Below are 22,021 nucleotides of genomic sequence, written 5' to 3'. Positions count from 1 at the left end.
CCTTCCGCTTGCTGGGGCTGGGCAGACTTTAGGCACTGGTCCTGGCTTTGGGTCTCTAGGCACACGCTCCTGGTGTAGACCTCACGTCTGACACCCTTCTTGGGAATGAGGAACCCCACTGATCCTGTTGCCTCCTAGCCTCTGAAACTAGTGCTATCTTGCCAAGCCTCTCCAGCAGCTCTTCCACATCCCTCAGAATCCCAGAGGTGCAAGCCTTCTGGTTCACAATTTGCTTCTTCAGGGATACGCGATAATTAACGCCAGACAGACCGACGGACTTTGCACAGAATTTTAAATCACCACTGCTCTTTCCTTAGCAGCAGGAGAAAGACACAGACCTATACAAAATAATGCACACACCTATATCCATTTCCCTGCCTCACCACTCTGGAGAGTTCTCTGGGCATGGGGAGAGCCCTCTGGGGTGTCAACCAGCCTTTCCCTGCAAATCATGACTTCTCTTCAGAGTCTTTCCAGCTCAGCTAGCTTTCTCTGACCTGGATTGGTTACACCAGGGGTGGCCAACCTGTGGCTCTGGAGCCACATGTGGCTCTTCAGAGGTTACTATGCAGCTCCTTTGATAGGCACCGACTCTGGGGCTGGAGCTACAGGCGCCAACTTTCCAGTGTGCCGGGGGTGCTCACTGCTGAACCCCTGGCTCTGCCACAGGCCGTGGCCCGACTCCACCCCTTCCCACCCCCCTCCTGAGCCTGCCATGCCCTCGCTCCTTCCCGCCCCCGCAAGCCTCCTTCACGCCACGAAACAGCTGATCGGGAGGTGCAGGGAGGGAGGAGGCAGCGCTGATCGGCGGGGCTGCTGGTGGGCAGGAGGTGCTGGGAGTGGGGGGAGCTGGTGGGGGGCTGCTGACATACTACTGTGGCTCTTTGGCAATGTACATTGGTAAATTCTGGCTCCTTCTCAGGCTGGCCACCCCTGGGTTACACAGTTAAACTGGACACCTCCTGCTACAAAAGCCCTGCCCAGCTCTTCCCCTCTCTTGCCCCAAGCTTCCTGTGCTTAGAGGAGAAAAGCAGGAGAGGGAATAATGCTCTACAGCAGTGGTGCCTAAACTTTTCCTGACGCGTCCCCCTTACCAGTAATGCAATCTCTCCGTGCCCCGCTCCATTCCTGCACAGCCAAGGCTTCCTCGGCGGAGGAGCTTGGGCTAAAGGCAGAGCAGAACTGGGGATGGGGGAGGAGCTGGGGCTAGTGACAGAGCTGGGCCGGGGTCGGAGCTAGGCCGGGTGGCGCTCCCTCCTTGCCCCCATGGGGCTGGTCTGGGCCCAGCCACATGCCCCCCCCCCAAATTCCTCCATGCCCCCCAAAGGGGTGCACTCCAGTCTGGGGTCCACTGTTCTTCAGACTCCCCAGATCTCCCCCAGCCCCAAGCAATTGAACCCACACTCTTTGCTCTGCTTATTGAGCTTGCATGCCATTGTTAGGAGGAAGCCAAATTCTCCCTTAGGAGAATTATGTTACGGCAAACAGTTGATTTAAATAGCCTTGACTGATCTTGTCTCTGTTAAATAAAGTTGAAAAAGACATACCATCTGCTCTTTTGCAGGGCGGGGCAGGTCAGCTCTATGATCAGCTGAAAATATTAAGATTATTCAGAGCATCAGCTATTGTTTCTTTAATTATCTGATTATTCTCCTTCTTTTGATGATGATCTGTGCCTAAATCCCAGCTCCAGAAAAATTGTTACTGTGCTATGGTGATGGAAGCATTATAAATACTTAGGCGAGCGATAGATATCAATTATTAACCCACACGCTCTTAGTTTCATTTTTTCCACACTACAATCTCAGCCAAAACTCCACCTCCCGCCCATTTCTGCAACATAAACACTTTGATCTCTCACAAGAGCACTTCCATAGGCTAGAGTGTCTTAGATGGACACCCCAGCTTGCTGTGCGCTAAGTTTCTGCGTAGACATGCCCTTAGATATAAATTGTTCCTTGATTCCCCAAACCTTGTAATCACATTAGCATTTCACCCTTTACAATACCTCTGTATAATATTTAAATCCCTGAACCACCCTAGGGCAGGGTTGTGAAGGGAGTTGGGTATAGTTCTACTGTGAAAACCGAACCAAGTTAGCAAACACTCCATCAGGCAAAGTTACTTTGCTCAGGGATGGTTTAGTGCAGGAATACTGTAAGTCACTGGGGCGCAGGGGAAATCCTCTGGTGCTGAATTTACAAATAATGAGGTCAATGGTTTGGATAAATCATCTCATTTCATGCTGTCTATAAATAACCAGCATCCCAGACTAGGAAGGAACAAGCTCATATTTTTAGTGTTGCATTTGTGTGCTGAAGGCTTTGGGAATTTCCATTCCCTTTCATCTATTTCTGGGCTAGATTTATGCTGTTTGCTCTTTCTAATCCATCTCCACTGCCGGTGTGTTCTTTGTAATGTAAGTTTGCCAACACCAAATTCCAGTGTTCTCCAGGCACTTTAAAAGATTTACAGCATTTGATATAAGCTGCTTGGATAAAAATGGTTAGCGGACTGGTCTCTCTCTTTTATTAGCCTTCTCTGCATAGCATGTACCTAGCTGTGGAGAACTGGGAACAATTTATAGACCTAAGTCCTTGTAAAACACGATGCTATAAGACAACATACTCGGTGCAAGGCACATATTCTCTTAGGGGGTTGCACTGTCTAGATGAATCCATTTTTATTTGGGAACTGGATGACAGAGCTGTCATTTGATGTAAGCCTGCTTTTCTAACCTGGCTGTAATGCAAGTTGAGGGGGCTGTATTTTTTCATTAACTCAGTCTGAATTCTCCAACTACTAAAACCAATACAGAAACACAGCACACCACGGGGCAGGCATTCCTCTTTACACTTATGGTCATGCCTCTTTTGGTGCTTTTCAATTAAATCTGAGGGCAGTGGGAGGAGGGAGTTGGAACACGCAGCCAATCAGCAGAAGGGAAAGAATGTCCAGACACCAAAAAAAGGTGTTGGGCAGTGATGATCCCATGAGCATCCAAAGGTCCCCCGCAGCCACTGCTTCTTTCAGCATTGCCAGTCCCAAGCACTCAAAAATCATGGCTCAGAAACTCATGAGATTTGTGGGCTCTTTTTATTTGCCTTCCAGTTTTTGAGTCTTTAGGGTGCACATTTTCAAGCTTTTCTCAGCAGCAATGAAGGCTAAAAACAAACTTGTGGGGGGCGGGGAATGAAAGCTCAGATGCCCACAGAATCACCTGACTCCAGGAGGTGAGGCTTAGGGGGAAAAAAAACCATACTGTGCGATTCATGATAAAATGGTCAGAGTTTGCAAAGAGAGCCAATGCACTGTTTGGAGTTATATGCAGGGAATACCAAGCAGGAGGAGGGAAGTAATGTTAACCCTAGATATGGTATTAGTGAGACCATGACTGGAATACTGTGCCCAGTTCTGGTTTCCACACTTTAAAAAGGATGTTGAAAAACTAGAAAGCGTTCAGAACAAAGCTACAAACATGATTCGAGATCTGGAAAACCTGCCTTATCCTGAGACACTAAAAAAAGCAAATTCTATTTAGTTAGGTCAGGGTAGCTGATGTAACAATCCCCTCTGGCCTTAAAACCTCTGCGAATCTGAAGGCAAAAGCAATGACCCCAATAAGCCAAAAGCTACATCTAGGGGTTCAGATATAGCTTCATCCACTCAAGACCTTATTATGCCCTCCCCTCAGGAAACACACTGACCATTCTTCAAACCTTTTAAATGTCTCAGACAAAACAAGAAATGCACTCTGCACGACACGAAACTTGGCTTTTGCTGCTGTGACTGAAAATGGTGTGGCTAATGCCAGTCTGCTTCAAGCTATTCCGAGGCCTTCTTATGAAAAATGTTAGCCACCAAAGATGTCAACAGTTTGTAGTTTTGACATGAGATGGTTACAGGGACAATTAAAAAAGATTGTTAGTTCAGTTTATACCCAAAAATCCTGGTTTTAGGCCAATTAAGGTGCAAGGTAACAGATTCATAGATATTAAGGTCAGAAGGGACCATTATGATCATCTAGTCTGACCTCCTGCACAACACAGGCCACAGAGTCTCACCCACCCACTCCTGCGAAAAACCTCTCACCTGAGCTATTGAATAGCTATGTCTGAGCTATTGAAGTCCTCAAATCGTGGTTTAAAGACTTCAAGGAGCAGAGAATCCTCCAGCAAGTGACCCGTGCCCCATGCTACAGAGGAAGGCGAAAAACCTCCAGGGCCTCTTCCAATCTGCCCTGGAGGAAAATTCCTTCCCGACCCCATATATGGTGATCAGCTAAACCCTGAGCATATGGGCAAGATTCACCAGCCAGATACCCAGGAAAGAATTCTCTGTAGTAACTCAGATCCCACCCCATCTAACATCTTATCAGGCCATTGGGCCTATTTGCCATGAATATTTAAAGTTCAATTAATTACCAAAATCATGTTATCCCATCATACCATCTTCTCCATAAACTTATCGAGTTTAATCTTAAAGCCCGAGAGGTCTTTTGCCCCCACTGCTTCCCTTGGAAGGCTATTCCAAAACTTCACTCATGCTTGTGGTTTTCCCTTCAAAAAAAGATTACTCTGAAGTTGCAGGCTATAAGACTGTGACAGGAACCAATCTGTCCGTAATAAAATCTTGTTTATTTTAAGGGGGCAAAGTGGGAACACAGCTCTAGCAATCCATGAGTTAATTTCCTGGTGATGATTCAAACATACAGAAATAACGAACATGTTATTGTTGACTATTGCAAACCAATGGATCTTGGAGGCTCTCTGACTGTGAGCACAGAAACCCAATAACTCCTATCTCTGTCTGGGGTTCATTTGCAATTAGATGTTTTAATATTGCATTCAATGAAAGCAAAGGAAATATTTATAAAGGAGGAAGGATACAGAAACAGGAGAGGAAAGACAAAGTACACACGTGGGAGTCAGCAGGCATTAGCGCTAAATTGACCTGCTTGTTACTCTTTTCTTGAGCAACACTGGGCAAGTCAGTCAGTCCAGGTTTTTTAAAATGGCCTCTAATTCCAGGTGGAGAACTGCAGTCCAGTAAGGGTGTGATTTTCAGAGGTGCTGGTGTTAACTCTTGAAGGGTACATGACCATGATGCTTAATTGACATAGAGGTCTTCTAGATCTCTGGCCATCTGCCAAGTTCACCATCCAAAAGCTACAAAACCATTCAATCATTATGGTTTGGCCAGAGCCGCTAGTAGATGAAAATTTACCTTTGTTTACATATTGTTATCCCAAAACTTATGAAGCTCCAGTTCACACTTCTGCAAATGAGTCTGTATCACATCTAATGACTTGATAACACTTATATGTTGGTTTTGCTTTACTGAAATAGTTCAGGATAGTCCAAGAACAGCTGGTGCAAGAGTAACAGGCAATAGTAGATTACGAGCAGGATATAAACCAGCAGCAGGGTTTATGAACCTGGAAAAGCAGCTGCAGCCTAAGCTCCCTCTAAGCTGCGCACCAGGCTATCAAGGCTTTGCAGCCAGAGAGGCCTGGACTGGAGAGAGGTAGGGGGCATGCAGGGCTGCAGCCGGGGGAGAGGCGGTCTCTCCCCTGGCCCCAGCCCCAGCGCCACCGCAGTGGGGAGAGGCGGTCTCTCCCAGCCCTGGGCTGCTGCAAGTCCTCTCTCCCTGCCACAGCCCTGGGGCAACCTGCACCCCAAACCCCTCATCCCTGGCCCCACCCCAGAGCCCGCACCCCCAGCTAGAGCCCTCACCCCCCCAATGCTCTGCCTCAGCCCTTGAGCCCCCTCCCACACTCCAAACCCCTCAGCCCCACCCCCGCCGCACATCACCTCCATATTGGTGCACATAAAATTCATTCTGCACATGGATGTAAAAAATTGGAGGGAACATTATAGCAAGTAGCATATCTATGAGCTGCAGCCAGTCACTGCTATGACCACTGTCAACAGAGTGGACATGCTGAGTCATCTCTTACACTGCAGAGGCATGCCGATCATCTCTTAGCAGGAGCTGTGAGATCTTCATTGGAAGAATCAACTAATTCACCTCTGATGTCTGTTTCACAAGCACCACATCTGTGACATGATGGAAGTTCTAGTACCAGAACATCAGAATGTAGACATTATGTTACACAAGCGTAAGCCTTCTGCCCAGTGGAGTTGGCAGTGACAAAGGATGGGTTCAATATCCAGGGGGTTTCTTTTTAACAATAGAACACACAACCAGCTCGAGCCCCCACCCAGTGACCTGAGAAAATTACACACCACCCCTGGGAGCTTCCAATACTTCCCCTCTTGTCAGCACTCAGTGGGTGTGTAGAAAAAAAAAAAGTTTTAATAAAAAGGAAAAAGTAACCCAGCATTAATTTGGGAAAGTGCCACAAGCATGATTCAGAAGCACATGACCAGAACGCCCCCACCCCCCAGAGTATGTTGTCTCAGGTTCTCACCTTGCACTGAAAAAGTCCAACAAACAAAAGTTCCTCTAATGTGCCCCTCCCGCCACTGCACCCCACTCACAGCTGTTGTCCTTGGTCAGTGAAGGCCCAGAGTTCAGAAGTGCATTCACATGAATTTACCTCCTACCCTGGTGGGGGGCACAGGGGAGAAAGGCACCTCAGCTACTCTACCATCACTCACTCCACCACTGCCACTTCTGGATGTCTTGAGGCCCTGGCACTTAACGCAGCTCTCAGTGTTTTCATCTGTTAGTGGGGGAGCCTCACTGCTAGTGCAGGCTGGATAGTTTCCTTCAGCAGAGAGGCTATTCCATACCAGGAATTATGCTTAGACCTGGTTATCTGTGATTTCACCTCCAGTGATCCACAACAAAAGACTCTCAATGGAGTCTTAACCAGCTCTGTCATTACACAATGGAGAGAGCGACAATCAAATGGTGCCTAGGACCCTTAAGCAAAGCCCAGGCCACCAGGTAGAAACACCTGTCCCCACCTTCTCTCATCTCCACTGAGCTTTGGCACCCCTGCCCCCTGCTTACTGAGCACAGTTCAGGTGAGGGTGAACCCCTCGATCAGGCCATGCCAAACACAGTTCTTCTTCCCTTAATTCATATAACACTTTATTACCCCTTCCCCTGCAATAAGAAAGTGATTTGCAATCCAGCACCAGCCAAAAGTGATCATTTGGGCAAAGCAACTCCATCATGCTGCACATCTAGACAGAGTGGGTGTCTCTATGCAAACAAGGTCAGTTCCTGACATCTTCTCCCACAGCTCATAACTAGATGTCAGGGGAGAGCCCATTCAGACCCTACTTCAAATAATTGGGAAGTCTTCTGACCCTTGTTTAATTGTTAATGACTTGGTAATCCCCATGTTTGGGAGCCGAACAATCCACAGGCAAAGCAGGCTATCAGCGTCCTAATTTAAATTCATGTCAATAAACCAGTTCTACTAGTGGGAGAGGAATATGTTACATAGTGGTAATGTATTCAAGAAAGATATTTCCTCAGATGATGAGTGTAACGAAGTCAGGACTCACCATCGTGGCACCTCCTGTTGGTTGTCCTGAGAATTAGCTCAACTCCAGCTCCGGAGCACCCTCTACTGGCTGGTGTCTTGCCTGCCTCAGGCCCCATGTCCCTCCTGGACCCCCGTGCCCTTTACCTCAGGGTTCTGCACCCGCAGTACCCCCACTCTCTGGGTCTCCCCTCCCCAGGGACCCCCAATCCTCAAAACCCACCTTGCTTCAGTGGCTACTGCCAGTCATCATCTAGCCCCTGCTCACTGGGGAAAACTGCCATCTGTAATGGCCACTCATCATTGGCAAGGGGTGTTGGACCAGCTTCCTCTGCCTAACCCCGGGCTGCACCTCTACAACCCCAGTACCTGCTTTGGCCTTTAACAAGACCTGCATCCTGGGGATTTACCAGGCTGGAGCTCCCCAGCTCCTCTTGCCTTTCCCCCAACACTGCTCCACTCCCGGACAGCCAGGTCCGGTCCGGTCCAGTCCTCTCCCCACCCCAATGAGAGAGAGAGAGAGAGAGACTGACTGTAGCTCCTGGCCTCCAGCCCTCTTATTAGGGCCAGCTGGGCCCTGATTGAGCGGGCCACATATATGGTCAGCTACTCAGTCATCTTCCCTCAGCTGTTCTCACTCCTCTTATTTCAGGAGCAGGGTAACCACCCCACTACAATGAAAAAAAGATTTTTCAACAAAAAGTGAGGAGGAAAAACTGCACCAAAACTTGGGAGAAAAAAAGAGAGAGATGGCATAATGCTGCATAGCAACCTGCCACAGAATCAGGACAGTGAATCCAGACAGACACAGGGATTACTCTGGGTTCCAGCCTGAGACCAAGATCTGCACTGTCCTGAACCTTACCACCATTTCCCTGAGACTCTCACTTCACCAGCTCTTTAGATACACCCTTCCCTCAGGGCCAGGATCCCAGGGCTTTCCTGCTCAGCTGGGCACCATCCTCCATTAGCGATTGTTTATCAAGCCTAATTCTCCCTCAGGTGTTTCCTATCAGGTTAACTGGCATCTTCTGAACCTCATTAATGCTTGCCAGTCTAGTATGGGGTCAACAGCCCATCACAGTTCCCCACAGCAGCGATAATTAATTTCTGAAATGCAGTGGGTACTTTTCATCTGCAAAAGACCCATCATGTAAAATCATCAGCTAGGGCCTATGTGATGATTTCAAGTCCCATATTTTCTCAACGTTAACTATCAATCTCTCCCTGCGCTCATTAATTTTAGAAGATGACTAGGGGAAAAGTATCAAAAATAGCCTTCCCCAGCCACACCTCCAGCACGCATCAGAGTCCCTTCGCCTGCATGTTTTAAGGTATCCTGTACACACAGTGAATAATTTTGAACAACATTGTTCTGAGATGTGACTCTCCTGATACCTGCTTAAAATCTTTTCCTACTGACTTGAATTGAATTCCACATCTCTCCCCAGACTGAACGTTAATGATTTAAGCACATTAGCTGGATAACTAAACTCTATTAAAGCAGAGGACATTTTTAGATGAAATTATGTTGATTAGAGAGATCAAATTATAAAGGATGTTGTCCAAAAGGTCCACTGAAATCAATGGTAAGACTCCAGTGGACTTTAATGAGCTTTGGATCAGGCCCAGAGAGCCCGTGTTGAATTTGACTCTAAGAGCATTTGTGCTTCAGTACAGAATTTGATCAATAGATCAAGTCATCAGCCCTATTATAAAATCTGGTGAATATCCTGGAAAACGTTTGACCCCCCCCAAGATTACACTCCTGTTTTCAAAGTGTGTTTGAAGCACAATGATTTGTAATAATATCACTGTATTAACTGGTATGGAACATCACTGCATTCAAAAAGGAGAGATTGAGCAAAAAAGTAATGCATTTGCACTGATCCAGACTGAGGGCTACCCAGTTCCAAATACATCATTGTTTCATAGCACTGGAATTAAGGAAGAAAAAAAGGCTGAACAGAGAAAACACCAAGACCAGACATAACCCAAACAGACTTGGTGGGGAGGAAGATTCCCTGTGCTTTGGACTCCTAATGACTTGCTGTAATCAGCTGGTGGTCTCATAGACATTAGCAAATGTCCTTAGATCTCTGAATGCCCAAACAGCAGCAGTGCTTGCAATTCGTCTATCTCAGCAGTTCTCAAACTGCAGGTCGGGATCCTAAAGTGGGTCGCGACCCTGTTGTAATGGGGTCGCCATGTCTGGCATGAGACTGGCCTCAGCCCTGGGTAGCTCAGGTTACAGGCTCCCCTCCTGGGGCTGAAGCCCTTGGCATTTGACTTTGGCCCCCCGCCCGGGGTGATGGGGCTTGGGTTTTGGCTCAGGCTTTCCCTCCCGCGCAACCAGGATCATGTAGTAATTTTTGTTGTCAGAAAGGCGGGGGGGTCACAGTGCAATGAAGTTTGAGGAACCCTGCTCTGTCTGTTAAGAAATGAGAGCTCAACCAAAACCATCTGCTTTTCTTGTGACTTTAGGTTGCCTTCATTTTGGGATGATTGTCAGCTTAGTTTAGGGTGCACATAGTAAAGCGCACGTTAATCTGCCTAGCACACAGGGCCGGCTCTAGGTTTTTGCCTCCCCAAGCAAAAAATTTGTCGCCCCAAGCCCCAAGAGTGCAGCTGCCCCAGCAAAAAAAAAAAAAAGGGGGGGGGGTGGCCAGAATGCCGCCCCTGAATTGTACCACCCCAAGCACGTGACTGCTTTGCTGGTGCCTAGAGCCGGTCCTGCTAGCACAACTACTGGTTGGGGGTTGCGTCTCACAACTTCTCTGTTTCTCTCTTCCAGTGACTGTGACTGTCGGAGGCAAGCAGCACTTGCTGGGGCTATACGATACTGCAGGGCAGGTAAATTATTTTATCTTCTTTCCCTTTCTGATTTTTATTACACACCTTTTTTCCATATAAAAAATAGCATCAGTGGTATTTTGTGATGGCTGAACTGATTACCCGTTTCTTACGCCGAGATTTCAACACAAAAAACATGCCAAAGGCTGAATTTTTCTAACTAAACATAAAACCAGGCTAAACTATTAGGTCTTTTACACCTCTGACTTCTGTCACAGGCACAGAGCTCTCTTTAATAAGTCAACATTTACTAACAGTTTTCATGTAGTGGCAGCTGAGATACAGCCAATATTTCCTATCCTGAGTAGAGAAAATAGCAAATATCCAATACAACTCTGTGCAGTAGCTCTCAACAGCTATTAACTTTTAAATGGCAGCCACTGTTGGTAATCTTCAACATATACCTACCAGTGAAAGACTGTCACTTACAATATAGCCTCCCATGTCTATGCCCAGTCTAAACTTACATAATGCAAATTATGAGACTTTTACCGCTTATCTTGCCAGACTATTCCCTGGTCTGACAGACGTTCTTTTGAGAAAAGTACATGCACCTAACTGCTGTGGCTGTCCCAGCAATCCAAATTAATTAACCCAGAAAAAATGTAGAGAATTTATTATTAAGCATCTCATTCTCTTGCTGGTCAATCTCTCTTTGTTTACATTGTTAGGTCTGCAAGATCCTTAGAGAAGCAGCATCTAGTACTACAATGAGACCTTTTCTTAGTAACTGTGGAATTAAGACAATGGCAACTCCAGTTTATAAACTTTGCCCTTTCATTCTTCTCTCCCCTATTTCAGTCATAGGGGAACACTGTTATTCCACAGAACATCATGGAATACTTTTTAGTCTCAATCATTGGGCCCACCCAGAACTTGCACTGGTTTAGTTAAATCGGTTTAAAAATCCCTCCTTGAGTTAAACCACTGCAATGTTCTCATGTAGACAAGCCCTGTGTCATTATTGTCTCACCAGCCATTTGGAAGCATTTGTTCCCAAAGTTAACTTGCCTGAAAGGAGAGCGCTGGGACCTTAGTCAGCACCACTGAAGTCAGTAGAAAAGCTTCAGTTGATTTCAATGGCCATTGGATAAGGTCCTGGGATTAGATCAGATCAGAAAACAAGCAAGAAACCTACAACTATTGCATTCTCACTCGCCCTTGAACACAATAGGCGTGAAAAGCACCATAACATGTCATTGGGGTGCACTGTTGTCTGCAGAGCAGAGGGCTCACATGAAGTTCTAGGCGCCATGAGGGTCTCACATCAACCCTGCCTGCATTTGTATGCGCATCTTACCAACGTGTGTGAGACTTCTCATTTTTCATTGGATAAGACTCGCATGAACTGGTAGCCGATTTTCTTCAGTACCGAGCCTCACCTCCCCTTGGTGGTCTAGCAAAGGCCAACTCTAGCAAACTTCAGGGCAAGGCACAGATATATTAGGACCTGATCCTTCAAATGCTGCCCAGCATAGTAAATGTAGTAGCAGACACCACAGTACTGAGAATACTGTTACACAGATTAATAATATGCAGAGACCCCAAGCAGTACAGAGAAACAGACTGTCACTACAATAATCACTACACCTATAGTAGGGGCTTGCAAGATTGGGTCCCTTCTGGTTTTGCTTTTGCCTGATTTGTGTTTTGTCTATTTTAACTCCTGCCACACTGACTGCTCATATTTCTGTAGGCAGCACCAGTTACTGAATACTATCTATAGTGGCTGGTTTTATATCCGTTATGGTTTGTTTGTCCTTTTTTTAATAGATGATCTAAAAATAATGAACTGAAATAAACTACCTAAAAATCAATACTAAAAATAACTAATATAGACTATGATCCACACTCGTGGCCCAAGCAAATGTCTAAACACAGTAACACAAGCCCACACAGCCTGTTGCATGGCCACACCCCAAAGTCACATATACTGAGAGGCAGGGTGATCCAATGCACAGGGTATTGGACTAGAATCAGGGGACCTGGATTCTAGTTCCAGCTCCACCAATGACTTTCTGCACAAGATTGTCCAAGACACATCACCTTAATATGCCTCTTTTCCCACCCCCCACAACTAGTCTTGTCTAAAATGTAAGAGCAGGGTCTGTCTGTGAGTATGTGTGTGTGTGTGTTGCCTAGCACAATAGGGTCCATATATTTTTGTCAGGGCATCTAGGCACTACCATGCTACAAGTAATAAATAATAACCACCGATCACATAATTGCACATGCAATCAGGAAATGCACACATCCAATTACCCAATTTGCATGTGCAAAGGATAGTTCGTTCACACAGATGCAGGATTCCGGGTGTGCTCACATTTTGTGCCCTTCTGCAGTAATGCAGGGCTGTGAAAATCTGGCCAGAATTTTATTCATGCCTGAGTTTACCACTTCGGTCAGGCTAATCCAGAACCTTAACATTATTGTAACATGTTTTGTGTATACTCCACCCGTCACCCACTCTGTCAACGACACTTCCTTTTATTCATTTTCCTGAGCCAAAAGAAAACACTAAGCTGTGAATCTAGCTGACATAAATGTGTTTTTCCCTCCTTCTTGACAATCATTTTGCCATCTCCTGTGACGGAGTTCAAGTTAGGCCAGGCATGCCTGTCTCCAAGTGACACTCATTTCCTACAACTGACTTGTCGGAACCATTTTCATTTTAGATTTCAGTCCAAAGGAGATAGTCATTGAGTCAAGACGTTACAGAGCATGAATCACTTTGTGATTGATAGATCATATCTTAACAGAGTCCAGAAGGTTGCTCTTTCCCACATGCTGTAGTGGGAATGACAGCTCATATGGGTTCACTGCCCCCAACACACACACACCTCTTGGAGTTGTGTGGCTTTCCAAAGAAAATCGACATGAAGTCAGTGCTAACAATAATGCTTGACATTGGCATGCTCTAAAACACATGCTGATGAACTAACAATTGAAAAATGTACCCTCATGCAGCATTACCCTCTGGCTGTGGGAGTAGGGCTCTGGCAGGGAATTTCGGTCTCAGCTGCTTGATTTTCTGCATCTTTGGCATGAACAGTCCCAGACAGGACATTTTCAGCGCCATGCTCAGGTACAAAGTGCTTTGAGGGCCCGACACTGAAGGCAGGGAACATGGACAGAGAGACGATGGAGGAAACAGCAGCAACGGGTACAGAGAGTACTCCACATACCTGAACAAAGCCAGGCCCACCATAGCAAACAAGCGTAGGAGACAGCGACACTGTGTTGCACAAACCTCCCAGCCTCTGCTAGTTGCCAGAGCCATGCCCAGCCGTACCTGACCTGGCTCCGCCCTCTCCATTGTGGGCCAGTCAAAAGACAGCCCAATCATTCAGCAGGGAATTATATTCCACACACACACACCCCGTAAGCAGCCTCAATCGCTACTGAAGCAGGGGCTGTGAGGGTGCATCTCTCCATGATAGTCGGACCCCCTTCCTGAACAACTTTACTGGAAGAGAGACTGCAGGGTAAGAAGGTGCCTGTGACATTGACACTAGAATAAGGGTGTATCTGGGTCCCAGGCCTGAACTCCACAGAAGCAAGTTCCTAGGCACTCCCATTAGCACAGAGCACTAACAAACTAGTGACATTTTCCAGCCTGCCAACACTATCACCCTGGTTTAACCAGGAGATTTTCAGTGATCCGAAACTCAAAAAAAAAAAAAAAACACACTACAAAAAGTGGAGACTAGGTCAGATTACAGAGGATGGTTATAAACAAACACCACAAGCATGTACGGACAAAAAAGGCTGAGGCACAAAATGAGATTAAACCAGCTAGAAACATAATGGGTGGGAAGAAAACATTCTACAAATCGAGATTAAACCAGCTAGAAACATAATGGATGGGAAGAAAACATTCTACAAATCCATTAGAAGCAAGAGGAAGACCAAGAACAGGGTAGGCCCGTTATTCGGGGGGGGGGGGGGGCCAAAAACAAAAAAATGTGGAAATGGCAAAAGTGCTAAAGAACTTTTTGTTTTAGTTTTCACCAGAAAGTTTAGTAGCAATTGGACATTTAACATAGTGAACACCAGTGAAAATGAGATAGGATCTAACGCTAAAAGAGGGAAAGGACAAATCAAAAATTACTTAGACAAGTTGAATGTCTTCAAGTCGCCCAGGCCTGACGAAATACATCTTAGAATACTCAGGGAGCTGACTGAGGAGATGTCTGATCCATTAGAGATGAAATTAGAAAACGGGAGAGATTCCAGGGGTCTGGAAGAGGGCAAATATAGTGGAAATCAGGACAACCCAAGGAATTACAGACCAGTCAACTTAACTTCCATACCCGGAAAGATAATGGAGCAAATAAGCAATCAATCAATCTGCAAGTACCTAGAAGATAATAAGGTGATAAGTAACAGCATGGATTTGTTCAGAACAAATTGTGTCAAACCAACCTAATAGCTCTCTTTGACAGGGTAACAAGCCTTGTGGATTGGTGGAAGCAGTAGATGTGGTAAATCTTGACTTTAGTAAGGCTTTTGATACTCTCACATGACTTTCTCATAAACAAACTAGGGAAATACAACCTGGATGGAGCTACTATAACATGAGTGCATATCTGGCTGGAAAACCGTTCCCAGAGAGTAGTTATCAATGGTTCACCGTCAAGCAGGAAGGGCATGTTGAGTGGGGTCCCGCAGGGATCAGTTCTGGATCCAGTTCTGTTCAATATCTTCATCAGTGATTTAGATAATAGCATAGAGAGCACGCTTATAAAGTTTGCGGATGATATCAAGCTAGGAGGAGTTGCAAGTGTTTTCAAGGATAGGATTAAAATCCAAAATGATCTGGACAAACTGGAGAAATGGTCTAAAGTAAATAGGATGAAATTCAATAAGGACAAATCCAAAGTACTCCATTTAGGAAGGAACAATTAATTGCACACATACAAAATGGGAAATGACTGTCTGGGAAGGAGTACTACGGAAAGGGATCTGGGGATCATAGTGGATCACAAGCTAAATATGAGTCAACAGTGCTGAAAAAAAAAAAAAAAAAAGCAAACATCATTCTGGGATGTATTCGCAGGAGTGTTGTAACCAAGACATAAGAAATGATTCTTCTGCTCTACTTTGTGCTGATAAGGCCACAATTGGAGTACTGTGTCTAGTTCTGGGTGCCAGGGGTGGCAGGTTTGTAGAAATTTTGGTGGTGCCCAGAACCCGCCCCCCAAACTCTGCCCCCCCACCTGCCTACGGCTCGCGGAGGGAGTTTGGGTGGTGGGAGGAGGTCTGGGGTGCAGACCCTGGGCTGGGGCAGGGTATTGGGGTGCAGGAGGGGTGCAGGCTCTGGGAAGGAGTTTGGGTGTAGAAGGGGTGAGAGGTTGGGCTCTGGGAGGGAGTTTGGGTTCAGGAGGGGGCTCTGGGCTGAGGAAAGGGGTGGGGTGCAGGAGGGGGTGAGGGGGGCAGGCTCTGGGAGGGAGTTTGGGGGCAGGAAAGGGTGTGTGGGAAGGGGTGGGGGTGCAGGCTCTGGGACAGAGTTTGGGGGTGGGAGGGGGTGCGGAGGGAGGGGGTGCAGGAGTGAAGGCTGTGGGGCTGGGGATGAGGGGTTTGGAGTGTGGGGTGAGGGCTGTGGGGTGGGGCTGATGGGTTCATGATGCAGGATGGGGCTCAAGCTGGGGCAGAGGGTTAGGGTGCAGGGGGATGAGGGCTCTGTCTGGGGCTGGGGATAAGGGGTTTGAAGAGGCTCAGGGCTAGGGCAGAGGGTTGGGGTGCAGGGTGGTGAGGGCTCTGGCTGGGGGTGCAGGCTCTGGGGTGGGGCAGGGCTGGGGATGAGTTTGGGGTGCAGGCAGGCTTCCCCAGGGCTGGGGCCAGAAAGGAGGACTCCCCTCAGCCCTCTCCCCACGAGCAGCAGAGAGCTCTGGGGGAGGGGCCCTCCGTCTCCCCCTTCCCCCCCCCACAGCATACTCACCCCACACCACTTTCACTGCACGTGCTCCTAGGGCCCCTCTCAGGTTCAGGAAGCCCCCTCACTTCCCCTGTGGTGGGTGCTGGGGGGGGAGGCTGCCATCATGTGTGCGCCTCCCCCCTCCCCCACTGCTGCCCCTCACTGTAGCCTCACTGGGGGTGAGGGATGGGGCTGCCCCTTGGAGGGCACAGCGTGGGGAAAAGATCTGGACAACTGTATTAGTTATGTGTACGGCTAATGAGTGCATCCACTGTTACTTTAGCTGGGATAAAATCATTTTGATATGCCCCATGCTTTAGGGCACAAAGCCAGTGGCCAGCTGGGAGCACAGGAACATAGGACTTGCCAGACTGGATCAGACCCAAGATCTGTCTAGTCCAGGATCCTGCCTCTGACAGTGGCCAGCCCCAGATGCTTGTGAGGTATTCTAGACCCCACAAAAGTCTAATCCTGACCTCAAATAGTTAGAGATCAGCGAAAGCCCCAACACACAAGCTTTAATATCCCTTCCAAAATTTTTTATTAAAAACAACAACTCTGGATATTTCCCATATCCAGCTAAATGCCCAATCCCTTTTTTGAATCTTGTTAAATTCTTGGCCTCAGTGACTTCCTGCAGCAATCCAAAGCTAGCCAATGGGCAGGTGATCCCACTGGTTCATTACAGATTTTCTTCCACCTGCCCCATGAGCAGCTGATAGTGGGCTCTGTCAAATTCAGAATACAAATCTGATCTAATATGGCAATTCCTATGGTCCCAGGGAGTTGGATAACATGGAAGCCCTAGATCTACTGTTCCCTTGATATGCAAGCATAACTCCCATGCTTGTCAGTGTCATCCTGAGCTACTAGTATGTATTGATAGGAGACTAGATCCTTGTGTGTAAGCTGTAGATATCCTTTCTCTTGCGACCTATTGCTTATATAATGTCCCATGCTGCAACTACAAAATGAGAACAAACAGTCCTCATAAGCTCCAAAGTGACAAGCAAAATCAAATTAAATGAACCTGCTGAAAGGACCTGTCACCGTTATGCAGAATGTTCATAGCTTTTAGTCTGTGATTTTTAACAGCACACTAAGTTTCAACCCCTCTAAATAGGCAAGTCTTGAATTTTTAAAACAGATATATTTAGCCAACTGATTTCCAAGGTCCCAAATAAAAAAAAGATACATAGAGTATCTGGTGCCACCTTGTGGTTATCCCAAAGATCTGTTTTGGAACAAATAAACCAAAAGTGTTTGAAAAGTCAATTGCCAAGCACCTCCCAGTACCAGCCCATGGTGATTGTGGATAAGTGTGTTTACCCTGGGAGAAGTCATCAGCTTTAATGTTCTGGATGTATATGATTTCACTGGTTAAAATACCATGTAATAGGGTTGGCATGAGGCCAAGCCTCTGACACTCACATTATCCCACACAAAACCCAGCTGCCAAGATTACCTAATTGTTCCATTAATCAGATAACGGCCCTCCACTGTATCAAGTGGAAGCTTCTTGTCATCCTCAAGCATATGTCCGTCCATCCCTGCTTTGTCTCTGGTCAGTCACATCATGCTCTCTGCTCCACCAGAAGTGGTGTGACCTCCTTTAGCTGATTTTCCCACAAGTGTCTTTGCATTTTCTTCCATGCTAATCCCTGTACACGGAACGTCCTCCCTGAGCTGATAAGACAGGCCATTTCCTTCTCACCAATCAATCCCTTCTCGAGACCCACATCTGCTTTGACCCCTACAAAATATTGGTCAGTTAATAATACCAGGTAGGGAAGCAGCTGGGGATTGTTTATACTTTTTTTAAAAAGCCAGTGGTGAAGGGGTACTAGCAGCACTTGGGCCAGCCAGCGTCCTGCCAAGCCTGCTACAACATGGCAGCCCATTAGCCCACTCTTTATCTTTCAGGATTGAACCTTTGTTTTCCTTTACCTTGGTGCAGTGCATACAGGATGGCCACCATCTTGGCTGGTACCAGGGATTGAACCGGAAGCCTCCAGCACGGAAAGCTTAAGCCTGCGCATTTTAAGATGACGGGTTGGCAGTATAGCTAACACCTGGAACAGCCTCACAATCTAGGTGCAGAGGGACACACGGCACCACACCGAGCAATGGATGACCCTGCACATTTTGGGCACTCCCGTGATATAAATAATGAAAATATTTCAGCTAATTAAAGATGGCCCAGGCTTCAGTCCTGGTGCAGCAGAACATTTCCACTAGGGTTTCCATGCTGCAGCTAGCTCTACTCCCTGTGAGCCAGGGAAGACCACATCAGATGAGGGTTGCCAGGTATGAGCTAGGCCAGGAGCTGCTGGAGCCACCACTTATGCCAATCCAATGACTCAAAAATCCTGAGCAGGGATCCAGAGGGCCAGCCACCACTAACTACTCCCACAGACTAACACCATCCACACTAGGGCTGCACTGCAACCCCACAGCCAGTGTCCAGAATGGAGGGAGCGGATTTCCTCCATGTCTTTGGGGTTGGCTGACAAAGTCCCATTACTCTGGCTTTGAAAGGGAAACAAGTTAACTGTACACACACACCCAATAATAAACACACACACAGGAGGAGAAGTCATGGATAAATAACATGAGTGAATAGTCAGAGTCAGGCCTCGCAAGGATTCACGAGTGACAACGCCCTCTGACGCGAGCTGGTCTGAAAATTGTCAAAATGAAGTTTTGATGGAAAAAGTGAGGGGCGGAGGAAACATGAGATTTCCAGTCAACATAGACAGGGACCATCCTTCGTGATGTTACGTCAGATAGTCAGGGGTAAAAGCTACTGACGCCAGGGTTTAGCCACGACCAGCTGACAGGATGGTGAACACACCTTGTCTTTGTCTACGCTGACTGTAGTGTCGTGGTTGATGCCTCGGTGGTTAATTCAATTCCTAGCATGGCCTGACAAGCTCTCCTAGTAATGAATCCTTGTGTTTGCTGACCCAATCAACATGGGATGAGGAGGAGGGCAGGGCTGGATTAAGGCAAGATGATGTCCTGGGCACAGCATGATACAGGAGCCCCCTCCCCCCCCCCGCAGCCCTGCCCCCACTGGAGTGGCAATGACAGATCTCCCCCTGCCCCCCCCCGCCCCCGAGAGACAGGGCAGCAGCATGGGACCCTTTTGCCTCCACCACCCAAAGAATGGCAGCTGGGACCCCCTCTCCTTGGGAGCAACAGGGATACCCTCTCCGACCCAGAGAGACAGGAGTAGCAGAATTTGCGAGAGGCGGGGAGGGTCCTAGTACTTACTCCAGCAGCTGAGATATCTTGGTCAACCAGACCCCTCTGCATTCTCTTTCTCCAGTCCTGCCCCACGCAGAGCCCTCAGTCTGGGTGGTACAAGATGCATGGGGCAGTTCACACCTCTCAGAGCTATTCCTTCAGGCTGTCTGCAGACTAAGGCTTAGTCTACAATAGCAACTAAGCAGTTATACCAATCTAACCCCTCCCTAGACAATGCTGTGTCGACAGGAGGGCTTCTCCCATGGACACAGCTAATGCCTCTCAGGGAGGTGGATTAACTACACGGACGGGAGAAACTCTCCTGTCGGCGCAGGTACTGTCTTCACTAAGCACTGCAGCTGTGCAGCTGCAGCGTTGTAAGTGCAGCCAAGCCCCCAGGCAGATATCTCGGCCTCAGTTACACTCAGTTCATATTTTCAAGCTTTTCTTCACAACCATGAGAACTTACATGACTCAAATTCTGATATAATCACATGACTCCAGGTGCTGGGGCCCTAGGCACAGGCTGATATTGCCTGTGCCTTAATCCAGCCCTGCCATAGGGTGAGATCATTTGTTCCCATGCCGTGTTTTTATACATTTGGTGAGGGAAACAGGTAACTTTACAAGTAATTTTTGAACCACTTGCAGGAAAATTAGGAAATGCTAGCTTCCACCCAGCATCTCCAATATGAATTTCACTTGTCCAAGAACAGGCCTGTGAGGTTCCATATGCTGTTACTCCAGATCCATTGATCTATTTCACATGGATTGCAAAATCCAACTCTCGAGACTGGGAAGGGACCCAAATTTGTCCTTCTAACAAGCTTCCCTGTTATCAAATCAGCTAACTACATAGAATGTCTGTGCTTTGAGGTAACTGAACACTGCTCTCTGCACAGCCTGGGGGGCAAGGCGACATCTCTTCTCACAAGACAGGGGCCCGTGGAAATCTCAGACCACCTTGAGTCACAAACTGGATCCGAGCTGCCGCTACATTTCCAGGACGAGAGTTGCTCATTCTGATTGATGTGGCACTGGAGATAGCGTGATGTAACTGAACAGCCCAAAGGTCCATTTTTGTTGTGTATGGTGATGTCTGTAGCATTTATGAGGTTTTATACACCCTGCACATAACACCTACTGTAAAACACACAGCGTGAACGTCCTCTAGACTAGAGATGTTATCTGGCGCCAAGGACAATGGCAGTCAAATAATAATTCTTGGGATTATGGTATATTGAAGGCTGAGGCCCATATGCACAACCTAAAGAGCTGTTTTTACCCCAAGCTATTTTTTCTTTTAGTGTTCAATGACATTACAGGCAGCCCCTGTTCATCTTATCTCCCTTGTACACTGGAGTCACTATGAAAACAGAATACCCATCCTGCTACCTGTCTGCGCAAAGCCCAGGTAAAAGGGGGTTCAGAGACTGACCCAGCTGTGGGATACCTCCGCCGCCCCTTTGCAGTGGTCATTCTACCCCCTGGAATTTATCAGCACTTACTGACATTCAGTGACAATGTTGGGCAACTCATAAAGTGCTTGCAGATGTGTGGTTACGCAGCCTGTGTGACCCATTGCTAACACCTGCCTTTGCTCTCTGACAGGAGGACTACAATCAGCTGAGACCCCTCTCCTATCCCAACACGGATGTGTTCTTGATCTGTTTTTCTGTGGTGAACCCTGCCTCTTACCACAATGTCCAGGAAGAGTGGGTGCCTGAACTGAAAGTCAGCATGCCGCATGTGCCTTATGTGCTCATAGGAACACAGGTAGCTACTAACTGGGAAGCCTATTGGCCAGCACAAGGGGTCTGGAACTCTACAGCCAGGCAGGCCTTGTGAAACCTCAAAGCCAGTTGGAACTTACCCGGATTGAGGTTTGACTGCATTCCCGGGGTCCCCTGAAAACTCTGCTGTTCTGCACACACCGGATACCAAACTTGCAACTCAGAGCAAAACTCAGGGGCTGCAACTCACATGAACTGAAACAAGCAGGCTTCCCCAAGCCCCATGCAAGCATAATGCATCTAGTTGCCCAATCCTCTGAATGGTCACTCTGTGGGTATGTCTACACTGGAGCAGGAGGTATAATTCCCAGGTCAAGAAGACATACCCAGACTACCTCCGATCGAGCCAACACACTAAAAATAGTAGCGCAAGCAGCAGTATGGGCTAGCAACTCAAATACAATCCCATCTGAACCCCTAGATACATACTTAGGCTGGCGAGTCCACCTCACTACTCACACTGCCTCGGCTGCACTTCTATTTCCCATGCACTAGCTTGATCAGAGCTACCACACCTATGTCTACCCATGCAGGAAATTACACTCCAGTGTACCCATACTCTGTGTTAGGGGCTCCTTAATATCACTGTGATTTTTAACTGAGCTTTAAATTCATTATATTTTTCTGGAGTGGGGGAGCCATTCCCATATTACATCCCCCAAAGTTCACCCCCTGAATAGCCTTCCTTGAGCCAACAAGGATTAACAAACTCTTTAGAGACAACGCAGCTCCTTCGAGACCAGCCAA

General features: G+C 47.3%; 1 protein-coding gene across 1 annotated transcript in view; it reads left to right on the top strand.

The window, feature by feature from the left end:
• The window catches only part of RHOJ (ras homolog family member J), a 66,205-nt gene that overhangs the window by 37,976 nt on the left and 6,208 nt on the right, over positions 1-22,021 (top strand). Inside the window, exons 2-3 of the mRNA XM_074956403.1 lie at positions 10,257-10,315; positions 21,093-21,257. Of these exons, the coding sequence (XP_074812504.1) occupies positions 10,257-10,315; positions 21,093-21,257 (224 nt within the window). The remainder of the gene's footprint in view (positions 1-10,256; positions 10,316-21,092; positions 21,258-22,021) is intronic.

The sequence above is a fragment of the Natator depressus genome, chromosome 6 (genome assembly GCF_965152275.1).
Source record: "Natator depressus isolate rNatDep1 chromosome 6, rNatDep2.hap1, whole genome shotgun sequence".
In the NCBI taxonomy this organism is placed as follows: domain Eukaryota; kingdom Metazoa; phylum Chordata; order Testudines; family Cheloniidae; genus Natator; species Natator depressus.
This window is presented reverse-complemented; position numbering and strand designations above follow the sequence as displayed.